The following is a 15,102-nucleotide window of genomic DNA, read 5'->3' as shown; positions in this document are numbered from 1 at the left end:
GCACACAGGCCTTGGTTGTGCCTTCCTGCTGGGAGGATAGTAGAGTGGGCAGAGACTCCAAGGAAATGCTGCTCACAAAAAAAAAAAACAAACAAAAAAACAAAAAAACAAACAAACAAAAAAAGGTCCATGTCCCCATCAGAAAAACTATAATCACTCTGTGTGAAAAGGCAAGAGGTTGGTGAGAGAGGAAGGCAAAGGAGAACATGCTCAGTGTAGCATGGTGCCCATATACTTAAGTATCCACAGGATCATCTGTTGAAGCGTCATGCAGGTTCAACCCTTAAGACTTTTTCTGATTGTATGCATGTATCTGGGGTTGTATTCACTGGGGAAGCATTCCCCTGACCCCGAGTGGTCAGTCTTTGCCTATTCTGGGGAACAATATCTCTGCCCAGAGATTGAGCTCTCTAGGCAAACTGTGGACCATCCTGCCTTTGCAGGAAGCAGCTGCAAACAGAAGTTGGCTCCCTAGAGAATTCCTAGTCCTTTCTGGCATCATCACCACTCCTTCTGGCCACAGATAGGTTCTTGGAGTAAGGACCACTGTACCTCAGGAGGCTTGCTGCTTCCAGCCAGTGGAGGACTGTCTGTCTCCCACCCACATGTAAACATGAGGCTAATGTTGGATTGTCCATCTAAGCATGTACACTGATGTTCAGAACACAGCCCTAAGTAGCAAGGCTGTGCTTCTCTTGTAGAGTACATACAAGTAGGAGAAGACTAAGAATACTCTGTTCTATAGAGTATAACAGGGACTGGTGGGGAGAGAGCTGGCTTACTCTTCTTTGCAAAGAAGAGTGGGTAATTAACTTGGCTTGCACAGGCTGAACCGATGGCAAAGGTCACTGGTGAAGTGACCATCAACACCCTAGACAAGAGAAGAAAGCCTATGAGCACAGTGCATATGGGCTATGTGTGCACAGCCTTGAAAGGACCAGTCTAGTAATCTACACCTGAACTGCCGTGTCCTGTGCCAAAACAGAAGTCAGTCAGAATAGGTCTCCTCCTGGCCACAGAGAATGTGACCACACAGAGTGTAGGGCAGATTATATACAGAAATCACACTGCCAGAAAATTGTGAAAATTCCCAATAGTCTTATTTTCTGGGATGGAGAAAGATCATTAGTGGTTTCAGTGTTTGAGTAGAGTGATTACGTCTCTGTCATTTTGTGGAAAGATGAAAAGCTTCAGCTTTCTACCACGGCATGGAAACTTCAGCGAGGCTGTGGGCCCTGCTGGCTGCTGTGGAGACACACCACTGGGGCATTCCAATAACAGGAGTGTGTCGCTTTGGCCGCAGTTGGAAGGAATGTAGTCTAGAAAACCTTTTCTCCACCAGCGACTGGTCATCCTGTCTCAGCCCTGTGCTGGCCTGTGTCTGACATCTACCCCCAGCTTCTCTTAGGGTGTTCATGCCCTGTTTGGCAGTGAGCACCAAACACTGTCAGATATAACTCTTGAGGTGAAATGACCATCTCCTCTCCCTTAAAGCAGGACTGAAGGCAATGCCAGGCTCAACAGCTGGGTCCTTGTCCAGGCTTGCATCCCAGCAGCGGGAAGCCAGTCTGGTCTTACCTAGGTGGGGAGGCTGGGAGTGTCTGCCACCGATGACAAGAAGCAAAAAAGTAGCCTGGTTCCACTACCCTGACCCGACCTAGCTGACTAAAGGAAATAGTAAAATCCCTTTTAAAACCTCATTAAAAATTCAATTTTAAGACATCCGAATAACTATTACAGATTTTCTTAATGCTATGTTGGGCCTACCTGTAATTGGCAAACTCTGGTGTCATTCATGACAATGAAGAGGGGTGCTTGGGCTGGGCTCACTTTCCCATGTAACTCACATAAAGTCCACTTCCTTGTTAAAGGGAATGGGAAGGGAGCTGTCTTCAACAGAGCTTTCCAGACACCTCAGGAGAACCATCTTCCCCCGAGAGCCACAGCGGGCGCTGCTGTCTTCACATCTGTGGCAGGCTGTTCCTATGCCACATGTGTTTCTAGCCTAATTTCCCAGGGGCTTGGGCCCAGGGGCAACATATGGTAGGCTTCCGGCCAAGCACTGCCCCAGAGGCCAGGACGGGGCTATGCAGCATGGGCCGTGTATCATCATTCCCTAATCTACTTCAGAAGCTGGGCAGCCATTTGAATGCAGGAGTGGGTTGAGAGCTCTCTCTCTCTCTCTTCCTCCTTACCTCCCTCCCCCCTCTCTCTCCCTTTCTCTCTCTTGCCAACTTCCCACCCTCAGAAATGGCATGGCTCAGAGAACCCCTGGAACCTGACACCTGGGTCTCTAAGCACTGCTACCACGATCCTGACCATTTGGGAAGTTAGGGACCCAATTACATGCCGCCCCCCCCACCCCCCGCTTTCCCAACTGTTTCAAATACACTTTCTACCATGAAACAAACCACCAGTGCTGACAGAGACATGGCTGCATGCACTGTAACTGTCTTTGTTGTTGTGGAGTATTGTGTTTACTTTTGAAAAATAAAGCATGAGGTTTTAAAGGGGCCTAGAAAGGCTATGTCTCAGTGGAACCACAAGGCAAAATGCTTGTGGGTTCAGGCTAACTAACAGCACTGTTTTCTTTTTATTTTTTAAAAAAAATCAAACGTTGTGTGTGAACATGGAAATCACAGAGTAACGAGGGGGACAGCTCCTGAGACTGTAGTCTGAAATGCACCATTAACAACAACAATTAGAGCCCAGAACCCTGAGCCCTGGGCTGGCTCCTCCTGCGAGCAGCCTAGCAACCAGGGCTCCCAGGGCTGGATGGGCGCGGTGTCTCGTTTCTGCACCAGCTTGCGTGCTGTATTTAAACATCGCTTTCACTGTCACAGATGGGAGACACGGTGCACAGAGCAGGGTACCACAGCCTTCCTGCTAAAAAGTGCACTTTCAGAAACACTTTCTAAAACTCCAACCAGAACTAATGCCCGAGCCAGGCTGCCAGCGTGCTCTGTGTGACACTACGTGTCCATTTGGTGACTGCTGCCCCTCACCTGACAGTCAAAGCCAATAGGGAGTGCTGCTTCAGGGTAACTGCCTGCAGCTACAGGAGTGAGGGGTTCCTGAGAGGACAGAAGCACTCTAGTGTTTTACATGGCTGCCCAGGCTGACCTGAGCTCATACAGGTTGCTCAGCTACTGTCCTCCGTGACTCTGGGGACCTCTTCTGGGGAGCACGGTGTCAGCACACCCTGTGGTGCACACACTCAGCACGAAGGGTAGGTTCATGGTATCCAATAGGCTGAAGTGTTCTGACATCCAGAAGGGTGGATGGGTTGCCCTGGGTCCGCACGCAGTGCTGTTCTCAGGCTGACCACTCTGCTCTAGGCTGTAGCTCAGCGAATTTGCATTGAAGCCCAGGTCTCTAACAGACACACTGGCTTCCTGACCTACGCTGATGCCTTCATTCTACTCATCAGACCATCTACAAATCATCAGGGTATCGATACTTTTCTATGGCTTTTTGGGACCCTGCAAGCTCTGAGACAGACAGTTAGCATTGAAGACATTTGTAATTTTCATCCCTGAGGTACCCATTCTGCAAGCTGAGACCAGGAGGATCCCAAAGAGAGGACTGTGGAGAGCTGGCAAGCCCAGCTCTGCAGACACCAGCGAGCTATCCTTAGCAGGGCTGCAGGCAACAGCCCACATGTAAGCTTGACCCATCTCTTTCCAAAGCAACAGAGCAACAGAAGGGCATCTGTGCTGGCATATGGCCTCTTACAGAGCTCAGAACTTTCATGTTGTTTGCAAGTGTGTCTTTTCCAGTGAAGCGAATGTGAGTTCTAGCTGAGGCTGGCTCTGGGGCGGCAGCAGAAGGGGACAGGATATGGAGAGGCTGTGGTGCAGGAGAAGAGCAGGGCGGGTGAGGAGGAAGGTGTCCTTAGGGGCTGGGCAGTGCTGCTGCTCAGCAGGCCTCCCTGCTCGGGCTCCTCATTTCCTTGGTGAAGGAGGATACAGGCGGCTAGCTCTGCATGGCAGAGGGATTTACACACCCGTGGCAACTGAGGCACTGTGCTAGGACCTGTTGACGCTGCGGAAGCAGATTCGGGTGTTTGCCTTCAGTGCTGAGAAGAAGCTGAACTTTTCAAAGTCCCAGACCTTAAGATGACAACTAGAACTGCTGCTTTACACAAATGCACACAAAATCCAGACAATGGTTATGAAACGTAAATAGCGATGGTTAGCTTCCGGAACAGTCACCGCAGGAATTGCGTCATGAGAGCCCGAGTGCAATTAGTGACAGAAGAGGGAAGGGCTGGGGACAACTGGCAATGAGCGAGAAAACGGTGTCGTTGTGATGCAAAAGAAAACTGACAGTGACGACCTAAAAATGATGCAGCTTCTAAACCAACTTATACCACCTTTAAGAAAAACGGCCTGAAAGGTCAAATTCAGTCCCTGAAGGTTCTATTACATAGGATTTAAAAAAATAGAGACAATATCCACCCCTCTTTTGGTCCACTCTCATGTTCAGGTCTTAAAAGCCTTTGCATCATTTTTATTTTCAATAAAAGTGAATCAACTTTTACAAAACCATGGCGTCCTGGCAAAGCTGCATCACTGGGGCGGCTGAAAATACATTGCCTATGGTTAACACAGACAACTGGCTCGAGGAGCCGCCTGGCGGTTCAGTGAGGAAGCCCCTGGTACACTTGTTAGTTTATCTCGGAACAACCCAGCTCCCTGGATCATCAGATCAGTGGCCCCCAGGACCTGGTAGATCTTCCCCCGGGCACAACCCATGCTACCTGATGACCGGCCTATTCCACAGAAGCACCTCCTTCCCTAAGCCGAGCTCCAGGGTCCTGGCCCCCTGGCCTTCTTGTACCACCATCCCCGTTCCTGGAAGCTAGCAGAGTCCCTGATCCAGCTTAGTGATACTGTCAGCATTTGCGCCCCCTCCCCCCACCCGGCAGTTACGCTGTCCACCCACTGAGCTGGGCGGCTGTGCCCTCTCTCCCGGGACCGTTGCCTACCTTCTGGCCGAGGAAGAGGCTCTTGGTGGAGAGGACGGTGAAGCCATCTGCAGGCGTGCCTTCCGTTGTGCTGTCGGCGCTGGCTGCCTTGCTCACTTCTCCCTGCTTCTTCTTGTACAAACCAAAGAGTTACAGCATGGACCATGCAGCAGGGGCCACACCCCTCTGCCTCTCCTAACAGGAGGGAGACAGGCCCAGGCCTCACCCATGAACAATTCAGTGGCCACAGGAGATGGAGCCACCCGCATGTCCCACAGTGGGGACTGCTACTTAATTTTGAGAGCCCAGAGTTTCAGGACAAATTTTAAATTGTATTTTTATTACTTAGAATTTTTTAAATCTTATAAGCAAAACCTAATATCTCTTCCTAATGGTTTTTAGTACTTCCTCTTTTTAGATATTTGCATATGAGCTACCCTATGAGAAGTTGCCTCAAAACAGAAGAGGCAAGCAAACTGTTTTGGGTGATGGTAGTGGATACCCTTTCCCATATTCCTCTGTAGTGCTGCTGTGGAAGCCATGGAGGCTGCTGTTTCCCCAAAGCCACAGAGCCAGCACATCAGCACACTCCCTAGCATCCTTCAGACCAAAATATGTGCACCCTGGAGTTCCTGAGGAATTTCCAAGAGGCAGAGGGCCCTCATCCTCAACATCCACTGCCTGATTAAATGGTAAAAGGACAATGGTTCTGCGGGACACATACTTCTTGTAGACTTTTTATTTTTAAAGGATGAAAAATAATAGAAATAGACATTTGTCTTATTTGTGGATTTTCTACATTCTGGTGTTTTAGAGGATAAGAACAGTGGGAATGGTGGGGACTTCAAATTAGACACTTTTTCTCTTCCCCTACCCTAGATTATTAGTGTACACTGGTCCTGAGAAAGGCCCAGCAGGAGAAAACTGAGGTGTGGCCGAGGCATAGCTCATTGGACAAGAGCTGCTTAGACAACGGGTATTACAGATGCTCTGCTTCTCAGAAGGACAGCGTCAGACAGCAAGCTCAGGGCAAGGCCTGCACCCCATCCATGTGCGTGTTTAAAATTCACATCCAGAAGCACTGACGCATTAGCAGTTTGCCTCGCACTGGAAAAAAAACACGAAGTTCTGCTGATTGCTTTAGCAGTGAGGACTGCTTTGGCAGTGACACAGCTAACGCCTTCTGTAAACTAAATAAGATAAATTTAAATCTCCAAGTTTTTAAGATAAGACAAAAGCGCTTTATCAAGAAAGAGCGCCAGCAGAGGTATACTCCCATTGGCACGGACTAATTTTTCTAATACTTGGAATTTATGTGGCCTGACTCACAGGAAAGCAGCAAGTATAAGCAGGAACGGCATGGAAGCCACTGCCTTTGTGATCTACTTCTCGGGAATGAAGAAAGTGAAGACTGACAACGCCATTCGTAAGTCTGATGCTTTCAATCCTCTGCTTTCAACAAAACTGAAGAAATATCTGTGTTAACAGCTGGAGCCCTCTGAAAGGCACACTGCCAGCCCCTGGCTAATGGCGGCGTACCAGCTCGGCTGCTGCTCAGTGGCGAGTGTGGCTTGCTGACAGTAGTGATGCCTGGTAAAGACACACCTCCACGCGCTCTGTACCTCTCTGTAAACCTCAGCCCATTCTGAAAGGCTTCTCAGAACATTTGTACTGGGAATAAAGAAGACAGAGTGTGGTGTTGTAACAAATCTCTTTTCTCATCTCATCATTCTAGGGAGCAAGATTTTCAAAGTACTTACAGTTCATGCTATAGAGGAGGGTGCTAACCTTTGTCTCAACTCAGCAACTCATACATCTTAGGACCCTTGAGCCAGCTAGGGAGGAAGTCGTTCATTCTACAAGATACTTTTCTAATAACATTTGACTTTTCTAAAATAGCTATTAAAATCTGGACTGTATTTGTTGTTTAAGTAAATGTATATTATTAAGTGCGTTAGCTATACAATCTTGGAAAATGTCCATCATTGTATAAGGCCACAAGAACTATTTCAAACAAGGTGAAATACAGCGCTCTGCTACAGAAGTCATCAGGACACTAGGCATAAAGATGCATTACATGAGGCTAGTGAAACGGTGCAGCAGGTAAAGGCACAAGCCAAACAGGCCTGGTGACTTGAGCTTGATCCCCAGGACCCATGTAAACATGTAGGAAGAGAAATGAATCCAAGAGCTTGTCTTCTGACTTCTATACTCGAATGGTGGCACATGCAAACACACACACACACACACACACACTTTTAATAAAGTGTTAGAACTAAATTCTACAGCATAAATGAAAGGAAGGTAAGTAAAAACACAAATTTTACAATGCTAGTACACTGCTCTGTGCATTTTTACTGGATAGCTGACTCTACTAGCTGCATATGAAAATTGATGAAACTTTATAAATGATAACACATGGACATACCCAAATATCCTTAAATTTCTTATGAAAAGTCTACCCGACTTTAAATGTATATGCCACAATGCTTTCTGAAAATTCATTTAGGACGTATGCTAAAAGGGCTTGAACACTATTCTAGTCAGTACAGTGTCACTCATAAGGGGAAGTGATCGGCCCATGACCAGGAATGGGACACAGGTGTCTCCCTGAGGGCTACCCAGATAGGGAATTAGTGCTGGGCTGAGCACACTGCCTTCGAAGTGGTGAAAGGCCTTGTGGGCGGGTGTCAGACAGTCAGCTGTCAGAGCTTGTTTGTGTGGAGATGCAGTCTAGTTCCTATGGTCTCACACAAGGCAGCAGCCACCGGTGTGACCTGAGCCTTAAGCTGTGAGGATGCTGGTGGCTCTCAGCAGGGATTTGTTAAGACTGTGGCCTCACTTCGCCTGAGGTGAACGGCTTTGCAGTCCTCTCCAAGAAGAGCAGCCAAGAAGCAGCCCACAACAGGACACACAGCAGTACTCTGTGAACTTGTAAGTTCTGTGTTTGAATCCTGGCTCTGCTAGCTGTGTGACCTGGGTAAACTGAAAACTGCTTGCCTTCCTTTATAAAGATTCCTCACTGGGAAAATGAAACTGAGGCTAGAGAGCTGACCGAATTAGAGAAATCAGTCATGTGCTACACAGAACCATTTACTCTGCAGAGACCTTGAGCCTTTCGGAAGCAGCAGAAGCCCCAGGGAACTAACGGTCAGCCCCACTACCCTGCATGCAAGAAGCAAACTGCATTCCAGTCATAGCTGTGTTCTTGTGAAGCCTACTGCCTGCAATCACATCACTTCCTATTGTCTTGGGGAAAAAAAAAAAAACCACAAAAACATGCCTTTTCTTTCACGAAGTGGTCACACAAGGTAGTAAGTTTTTTTCTGATCCAAGCTTGGAAGAAAGATCTAAGCAATCCCATTTAATTCAAATGACTAAGATTTTTAGAATCTTACATTTTGTATGTAAGCGTTGTGTACTGGACATGCACAGGACTGTTTTGAAAAAGACTAGCAGGCCAGAGTCAATTTGGAGTCACACTTAAGACTGTTGAACTTAGTGTTGCAATCGATGGAGTGTCAAAAACATAAATGGAACCCATCAACCAAGTTCCCCTGTGCTTCATTGCCTACCCATCACCAAAAGGCAGCAGACTGTCAGGGTGACAGGTCCTCAGAGGAACCAACTCCTTTCTTTTATATCCATTAATACAGTGGCTCTCAACCTACCTAAAGCCGCAACCCTTTGACCCAGTTCCTCGTGTTGGGGTGACCTCAACTATAAAATAATTCTGTTGCTATTTCATAACTCTAATTTTGCTACTGGCATGATTGTAATGTAACTATCTGATAGGCAGGATATGTGATATGGAACCCACAAGAGTCTCCACCCACAGGTTGAGATCTGCCCTGATAGCATATTAATCGCTTAATATGCACTTGAAGTATTTACTCTTCAGAAAAGAGGCATTCACCAAAATCGGCCTGGTCTTTTGCCAGGTAGTGAGCAGCGAGAACACCCTCATCACCTTCTTCACATAGGACAAGGGAGGGTCTGGGAACACAGCAGGCAGAAAGAGAGCTGGCAAGGTCAGGGCTGACGCAGTTCCCAGTGACACACACTGTTCCAGGTGCTTTGCATGGGTTCTCCTGTAAGCCTCCCGGGTTCCCTGTGTTGTAGCTTCACTTCACAGATGGGGAAACTGAGCACCATGAGGAACTCGCCAAGAACACACAAACAGCCTGGATATAGCCAGGTCACAGACCCCAGCCCTTCCACTTCTGACACTAGGCTAGATGGCCAAAATAGTGGTTATGGGGCTTATGTCTTAAGCATCTAGGATAGGAAGGGTTTCCCACACCTGTATGTTTTTATACACACAGGCTTTCTGAAAACATATAAAGGCCTTTTGGGATTCATTATAGAATGTGATGAGGGCAAGTTCTTTTTTTTTTTCCCCTGCATACTTTTTTTTTTCTGCCTGCCAAACTTACATACATTACTTGTACAAAAATACACTATGCAACATGCCCAGTCACTGGCTTATAGGGCTGGAACAGACCCTGTCATTTTATGGGCTACGGCAGACCAAGGCAGAGAGGGGGGCAGACTTGCCTGAGGCCACCCAAGTAGGAAGAGCCTAGGGCACAGCCAGAGCTCTGGACTCGAGTCCAGTAGGGTTTCTGTCTCCTCTCACTGCTCCCACTGTAGCTGACTCAGCTGTCAAACTGGAGACTTTCAAAACCTTCAAATTATATAGAATTGAGGGAGGAAATTATGATTTGGACTTCCAGTGTTGACACTTGAAAAATACCAACTCCCTTTCAGTGCAAGTGTTTTGGCGTGTCCCTGAGGTGGGGTGCTCTGCGCACGCCCCTGGAAAGGTGCTTTCCAGAATGCGCCACGGCAGCATGGAAGTGCCGGGCCCTCCACTCTTTCGGGGAGCTGACACCACAATTTACATTAAACAAATGTTTTGAAAATTAGCTGTTCACGGTTCCAATTTCAGCTTCCCCCAGGGTTTAGAGTTAGCCAAATACTGGTACAGTAAGCAGACAATGTGTTTTATTGTGTGGAGGAAAAACAGACCACCATCACAGGCTCCCTGCTTTTGTAATCAAGGGAAAAGTTGATTATTGACATATGGTTATTAGAAACATAGCTACTAGGGGCTGGAGGGACACAGACACACACACGAATACACATACCATACACACCGAACACACAAATAAACTCACAGCTATACACCACACACACACATACAAACACATATACTCTCATACACACACCACACACAAATACAATCACACACACACACACAGCCTACACACACATGCACACTCCAGAAAGAAGAAATTCCTGGTATTGAATATGCAGGAAAATTCTGGAAAACCACTGGGCAGAATCAACAGGAGAAGGCTAGGGTCAAGGGGAGCAAGGCTCAGCCAGGTTTGCTATAGGCATTGGCATCTCAAGACCGTTCAGATGGTACAAGCCTGAGTGCATACAAAAGAACAAGGCTTAGATGTAGCCAACGTAAGGGCCAACTCCGAAACATGGTTTTACCCTGCTGGTGCCAGCACCTAATTCCAGGATTTTGGTGTGGGCAGCCAGGCCCCCAGGGTCCATGTTCAAAGAAGAGCCTTGGCTTCTCCGTGTTTCTTCTAACATTCCAAAGGAGCATCCTGGCGCTGGCCCTGCTTCCTCGGCCCTGCCTTCCCCCCAACTGCAAATACAGGGAAGGGACACGCTCACTTTATAGGGAGCAGAAATGAATAAAGAACATTTTGTGGAGTCTCTGCTCTGCCTGCCCCCACCTCCTCCAGAGCTCCTCAGCAAGGTGGAATGCAAGTATCTGGAAATACTGGCTGCTCTTCAAGGTCAGCTTTCTCTTTCCAGGAGTGGGGACAATTCTGAGCCTTGGAAAGGAGGTATGTATATGGATTCTGATTTCAGGGTAGTGTTGTTTGCATCCACAAGTGTGGTGAGGAGACACAGTGCCTCCTCCCCAAATAACACAGCCCCCAAAACAGTGCAAACAGATGGGGACTTTTTCTCCCTTCCCCATCAAAATAACTGGGCGAATGCTTGAGGGTTGTCCTCTCCACAGAGGACCAGCATCTAGGACACTGCTCGCAGGTGAAGCTATGTCTGTGAGGAACTGCCTGAAGGCTGCACTGCTTTTCTTTCTTGACCAAAGCAAGTATGAAAGGCAACCGTCTGGAGTGCTCCTGCTGGAGCATGCCCAAAGAGGACACGTAGCCATGGCAACAGAAAGAAGATTGTACAACTCAGCATCAAGGCATGCGGGCAGATGGCTCTCTGAGGACTGTATAATGGATGATCGCTGGCACAAGAAAACCTTTGCATAGGCCTGTGCATCTGTGTGGAGGACCAGGAGCAGGAGCTGTGCGCCTAGGCTACCAGATGCCTCCCGTTTCTTCCTGGAAGACCACTACCCACACACAGTCCACAGGGGGTCCGTCCTCCAGCTGTGCCCAGGTTCCATGAGACACCCTTGACTAGCCAGTGAGTTGGACCCCACATGTTCCTCTCAATCAGTCCTCCCCACCCCTGCCATCAGGGATCAGCTCTGAAGAAGGGCTAGGGACCCCCTGTGATCCTTTTTACCCCCTCCCACACATCCCTGCCAGATCCCGTACCTTAGACTTCCGGGCCCCTTTCTTGCCTCCTGTTTTCTTGGCCACCGGCTTCTTCTGGGATGGAGACTTGGCCTTTTTGGCTGGTGGAGGGGTGATGATGGCTTCCAACTTTCCTTTGGATCCTCGCTTCTTCGCTAGCAACTCAGGATGGATATTCGGCAACACACCTCCGCTGGCTATGGTGACTCCTTTTAGCAGCTTGCAGGAGAACCAAAGTCACAGGTGGGGAGTCAGACCATCCTGCTCCAGGAGCGCTCTGCCTGACTTGAGAAGTCAGCCCTGCTCATACAAAACTGCTCTAGGCTGGTTCGGCTCCTACCTCTGTGACAGCTACAGGGATGCTGACAGGAGTCAGACCTATGACACAGCAATCAAGCCCTCGAGCCCCCACTTGGTCAAATTTATACTATCATTCCTCCCGGGAGACCCAAGCACCTATGTCATCTCCCTACCCCACTTCCAGTGAAGCCCCAATAGGCAAGAAGCTGCTCAGAGTCTTGCCAGCTATCACGGCCTCCCCTGGGTGGTCTGAGTGTCTACTAGCATGTCTGGGGGCAGGCTGGAGAACCCATACCTGGTTTAGCTCTTCATCATTGGCCACAGCTAACAGGATGTGCCGGGGTGTGACCCGTCCCTTCTTGTTGTCTCTTGCTGCATTGCCAGCCAGCTCCAGGATCTCAGCTGTAGGGCAGATTTTAAAAAAGCCTGTGGTCATTTCAGGGCATTAGAGAACTCATATTCCCCTACCAGGGCAGGAACGGGCATAAGAAGTAGCTGCTTCAGGAAGCAGCTCACCACAGGTGGGAATGCGGGTGTGTTCTTCGGGCAGTGCTTCTGGAGAAACCAGCAGAGACGTAATAGAAAAGATGGGTGGGCTTTAAAAGTTCCACCTTTTGTTTTGAAAATGGAGAGGTTGGGGGGAATAGGGACTCATGAAAGGCTGCTGAGTAAGTTAAGTGGGGGGACTAGGGCCTAAATCCAGCTCCAACTCCCATTTCCCAGACAGAACTGCATGTGAGGGGTGCTGGGATGTGGATGTGGACAAAAGGACACAATGCCTGCACTTCTGGTAATGAATCACTCATTCAAGGGAAGGGGGATTGATGCACAGTGTTTGAGAAATCTTTGATGCTTGAATCAAGGAAAAACCTGCACAGTGGATTTGAAATAAGGAAGCTGTGGTTAGACTCATAAAGTCAATGATACAGTAACATAAAACAATTTCTACAATTTTATCTTCAGTGCCTGAGATTCTCTTTCATCTCTGGGGCCCTGTAGACACTGATACCCCAACCAAGGATCATACATGGAGGGGATCTAAAACCCCTGCTCAGTGAAGTTCCCTTGTAAGGGGAGCAGGGGCTGTCTCTGACATGAACTCAGTGGCTGGCTCTTTGATCACTTCCCCCTGAGTGGGGAGCAGCCTTACCAGGACACAGAGGAAGACAATGCAGCCAGTCCTGATGAGACCTGATAGGCTAGGGTCAGATGGAAGGGGAGGAGGAACTCCCCTATAAGTGGACTTAGAGAGGGGCATAGGAGATGAGGGAGGGAAGGTAGGATGGGGAGGGGAAAAGAGAGGGGCCCACAGCTGGGGTACAAAGTGAATAAATTGTAATAAATAATAAAAAATTAAAAAAAAAACCAAAACAGTGGGGATATTGCAGGCTCTAAAAAGCTAGAGACAGACCCAACTACAACACGTGACCTCAAAGGGACCCTCGAAAGCCACCTGGAGACAAGTGAAGAGGTCTGAACACGGGAGGTACACCCTGGGAATCATCTTTCCTGAGCTGGACAGTAGTATGGCCGCTCTGAAGAAATTCCTGCTGTGGCTGGAAACTGCGCAGCAGCTCTGATCACCGGCTGCTCTCCCCGAGGGTCTGCGTTCAGTTCCCAGCACCCGCGTGGCAGCTCACAACTGCGTGTTAGCTCTAGTTCCAGGGGACCTGGCTTCATCTTCCGGCCTCTGCTTACACTGCATGCACATACACAAACGCAGGCAAACCTCTATGCACATAAAATGGAAATAAGTAGAAATATATAAGGAAATTCGTGCTTAAGCATGTTGAAGTGGGGCAGCACACGGATGACATCTTGAGAGCACCCTGAGCAAGGCCGGCCCAGTGTGGCAGCTGCGGTGAATCTGCACATGGTCAGAGCCCTGTGTCAAAGAACCCTGTCCTTTGTACGGACTTGAACTTTAGAGACCTCAGGCGACTTGTCTAAATGAAAGAAGCCAGGCACAGAAAGATAAATAAACACTGTATGAGCTTACTAAGATGCCAGATCTAAAGAAGTTTAACTTAAAAGCCGAGAATAGAAAGTGATCAGCAGAAGCTGGGGTGGGGGTTGGGGGTGAAAGGGGAAAAGACGGCCCAAGGGTACAAAGATTCGGGCATATTTTAGGGAAAATTTTAGTGATGTGCCCAGAATGGTGACTACAGTTGATAAAACTATGTATTTCCTAATCACGAACATATACTTTAAATGTCTCCCAAATGCAAACACAGGAATATGAAGGACAGAAGTGTTAACCAGATTAATCTACTCATTCTCCTAAGTATGCATGTACCAAAGCAGCACACTGTACCCTGTAGAATACAGATTGTTTTGTAGATTAAGAATATTGCAATGAACATTTTTCAGCATTCTGTGTGTCCAAAAGTTTCTCCAAATCAAAATCATGAGGGGATAAGACAAGCCTGGGAGACTGCGTCTAACCTGTAACTGATGCTTACAGTCTCTTCTCCTGACCTTCGGGGTGATCCTGTGGGAGCAGTACCTCTGGCAAGAGACCCCTCCCAGCTCCCTGGCAGCACAGCTTGCCCATCTCATTCCTGCTCCCTCTCTGTCTTCACACTACTCCCGAGTGTTTCCTCTGTTGCCCACACCGTGTGTCTGCCTGTGCCACCATCCTGCCTATGATGTCCTTCTGGACCAACTCAGGCCTGACCTGCTGGCAGCACACAAATTCTAATATTCCAGTTTTCTGTGTGTTCTAGATGGCTCTGACCAAGTCGGTGCTTGGACGCATCCCGGAATAAGCAGAGATAAACTGTGTGAAAACCGAGCCTGAAACTTACAACACTAACAGCTGTCTACTGTGCTTGCCAGCCTAGCCTCAGGCCTGCCCTTCTCCTACCTCAGTCTCCCAAGAGCTAGAGGAGTGTGGGCAGCACCATACTGGAGATGCTGCGTATATTCCTAAGATTAACAACTAAGCCCCATGCACAATCCTGCTACAGATGTGTTCAGATGGGAGTGCTTGGCCCCTCGTGAACACTTTCATGAGGGCAGTGGAACAGGTGAAGGGGGAATCCATCACACCTGGAACAGCAGGTCACCTTCCCTAAATCCAGGAAGTCATGTTGCTCACTCATCACGCGGAGATACACAGCCCTGTGTCTGGGAAGGGACACAAAGGCACTGAGGTTCCCATCTTACCAGCAGGAAGGGGGACTAACGAAAGGCTGCACAGGCCAGAGCTCTAGGGAATGCCATACCTGGGCTTCAGGGGCGTGAGGC

General features: G+C 48.4%; 1 protein-coding gene across 5 annotated transcripts in view; it reads right to left on the bottom strand.

Annotated features, from left to right (window-relative positions):
* LOC110557064 (core histone macro-H2A.1) overlaps window positions 1-15,102 on the bottom strand; it is a 62,525-nt gene that overhangs the window by 20,504 nt on the left and 26,919 nt on the right. For 3 of the 5 annotated variants that reach the window (XM_060380599.1, XM_060380602.1, XM_060380600.1), the window contains exons 3-5: window positions 12,149-12,255; window positions 11,575-11,772; window positions 4,991-5,101 (exon numbers count right to left, since the gene is read on the bottom strand). In XM_060380599.1, the coding sequence (XP_060236582.1) occupies window positions 4,991-5,101; window positions 11,575-11,772; window positions 12,149-12,255 (416 nt within the window). The remainder of the gene's footprint in view (window positions 1-4,990; window positions 5,102-11,574; window positions 11,773-12,148; window positions 12,256-15,102) is intronic. The other 2 variants (XM_060380601.1, XM_060380603.1) reach the window with 1 other exon arrangement.

The sequence above is a fragment of the Meriones unguiculatus genome, chromosome 3, assembly GCF_030254825.1.
Source record: "Meriones unguiculatus strain TT.TT164.6M chromosome 3, Bangor_MerUng_6.1, whole genome shotgun sequence".
NCBI classification, from domain to species: domain Eukaryota; kingdom Metazoa; phylum Chordata; class Mammalia; order Rodentia; family Muridae; genus Meriones; species Meriones unguiculatus.
The sequence above is the reverse complement of the archived record's forward strand: the minus strand, read 5'-3'. Positions and strand labels throughout refer to the sequence as shown.